We start from the raw sequence: 1681 nt of genomic DNA, 5'->3' as shown, positions 1-1681 counted from the left end.
TCAATAGTTTTCTTTCCAGTAAAGTAATTGTCACCTTGAGTCTCCCCTGGAACCTGCCAGAAACAAAGAGATCCTTGACCAATATCGTCAATAAGAGTTAAAAGCCAATAAATTTATCTTACATACAGAGAATAAGCATTATTATTTTATGAAAATGATAACATGATGTTATTAGCTACTGTTAATTGAGTACTTAGTAAGGACTAGACACTATGTTAAGCAGTTTCTATGTATGATCATAATAATATCCTGCAAATGTTTAAAGATAATGTCCAATTTCTCAAATTTTTTCTGATTTTTATTTTTGTCCTACAGCGAGCTAAATAATTCCCTAAATCCTCCTTAAGAAAAAAAAGCCAGAATGACAATTATTCGATACCAAATTTGGTCAATCACTTGTCCCACAAAATTAGGATATGCAGTTGAATAAAAAGGAATACAGAGATTCTTCCTCGTATCAGCTGGTGAGGCCTTTGGCATCTAGCCCCGATTCTAATTCTATTAGAAATTCTTGAAATTATAGTAAATTTCAGTAACATAATTATAAGGCATAATCTCAGGATCCCCAAAAATTTACTTACTGCTGGTTGGTCTTCTTTGGACACACTCTCCTCATATTCTGCTTCCCTTTGCTGCCACAAGATAGATATAAGTTAATTTGAGAGAAAAAAACCATACTCTCCATATAAAGTGAAATGAGATAGTGATGAGCTGCTTCTTTTAAAACACAATCCCCTAATGGCATCTTTATCTCTGCCTAACTTCAGAAATGTGTGACAATGGTCTTGGAAACATCTCCTGTGGGATCTTGGATTGCACTGAATGAGGTATGACTGCACTAGACAAAAACCTTCAACTGGGACAGCCTGTCAGATACACACAAGCATATCTGTAACCAGCCTGAAGTCTTTACCATCTCCCTTTCTTCCTCAAGTATAAGAGGTTCCCTTGTTCTCTCCCAAAGTCTCAGAGATTTGTCATGGGACGATGATACGATATAGTCTCCATTGGGGCTTACAGCCAAACACCATATTTCCTGGTGGTGCCCCTGAAGAAAAAAACGAAAACAAAAACCCAAGTAAGAATACCTCATTCATGGACTGCTACCTGCTTATATTAGCAGGTAATGAAACATTCTTAAGTACCAAGCAAGTGAAGCAGGCAAGAGGTTACCTCCAGAGTCTGTATGTGTTCAAATTTGTCCGCATCCCATTGCTTAATCTTACGGTCTTTCCCAGCAGTGAAAAAGAGGTGAGACTTGGGTACAAACTGTAGGTACATCACACTGCAAAGTGAGTGGAGTATTCAAATGTCATTAAATTCCATGTTAGTGAAATGAGTCTTACAAACATAATAGCTTTCGACTAGCTAGTTCTTAAGTGTCTGGCTATATTTTAGAACTTTCAATTTATCACTGTCTGAGAACACTAAATAATAGACATAAATGCTCTCGGGAAATGCTGCATACAGGTGACTCCAAGGGTGACCTTTGAAAAGACTACAGCTACCTGTCATCATGTGCAAAGAGAGACTTGTGGCAGTCCCCAAAGTCCAAACCCCAGATTTTCACATTTCTGTCAGCAGACCCAGTTGCTATTAGTGCTCCATCCTATGAGAAACAGAAGTAAAACATTACTTGATATCTTAATTCTGTAAGTTAGATAAATGAAACCTAACCAGA

At 37.3% G+C, this 1681-nt stretch overlaps 1 protein-coding gene across 1 annotated transcript in view; it reads right to left on the bottom strand.

Annotated features, from left to right (window-relative positions):
* Positions 1 to 1681, bottom strand: part of WDR3 (WD repeat domain 3) — a 40751-nt gene that overhangs the window by 7269 nt on the left and 31801 nt on the right. Inside the window, exons 14-18 of the mRNA XM_012643424.1 lie at positions 1509 to 1609; positions 1174 to 1285; positions 914 to 1048; positions 582 to 632; positions 3 to 53 (exon numbers count right to left, since the gene is read on the bottom strand). Coding sequence (XP_012498878.1) covers positions 3 to 53; positions 582 to 632; positions 914 to 1048; positions 1174 to 1285; positions 1509 to 1609 — 450 coding nt within the window. The remainder of the gene's footprint in view (positions 1 to 2; positions 54 to 581; positions 633 to 913; positions 1049 to 1173; positions 1286 to 1508; positions 1610 to 1681) is intronic.

The sequence above is a fragment of the Propithecus coquereli genome, unplaced genomic scaffold (genome assembly GCF_000956105.1).
Source record: "Propithecus coquereli isolate 6110/MARCELLA unplaced genomic scaffold, Pcoq_1.0 Scaffold197, whole genome shotgun sequence".
Lineage (NCBI taxonomy): Eukaryota > Metazoa > Chordata > Mammalia > Primates > Indriidae > Propithecus > Propithecus coquereli.
This window is presented reverse-complemented; position numbering and strand designations above follow the sequence as displayed.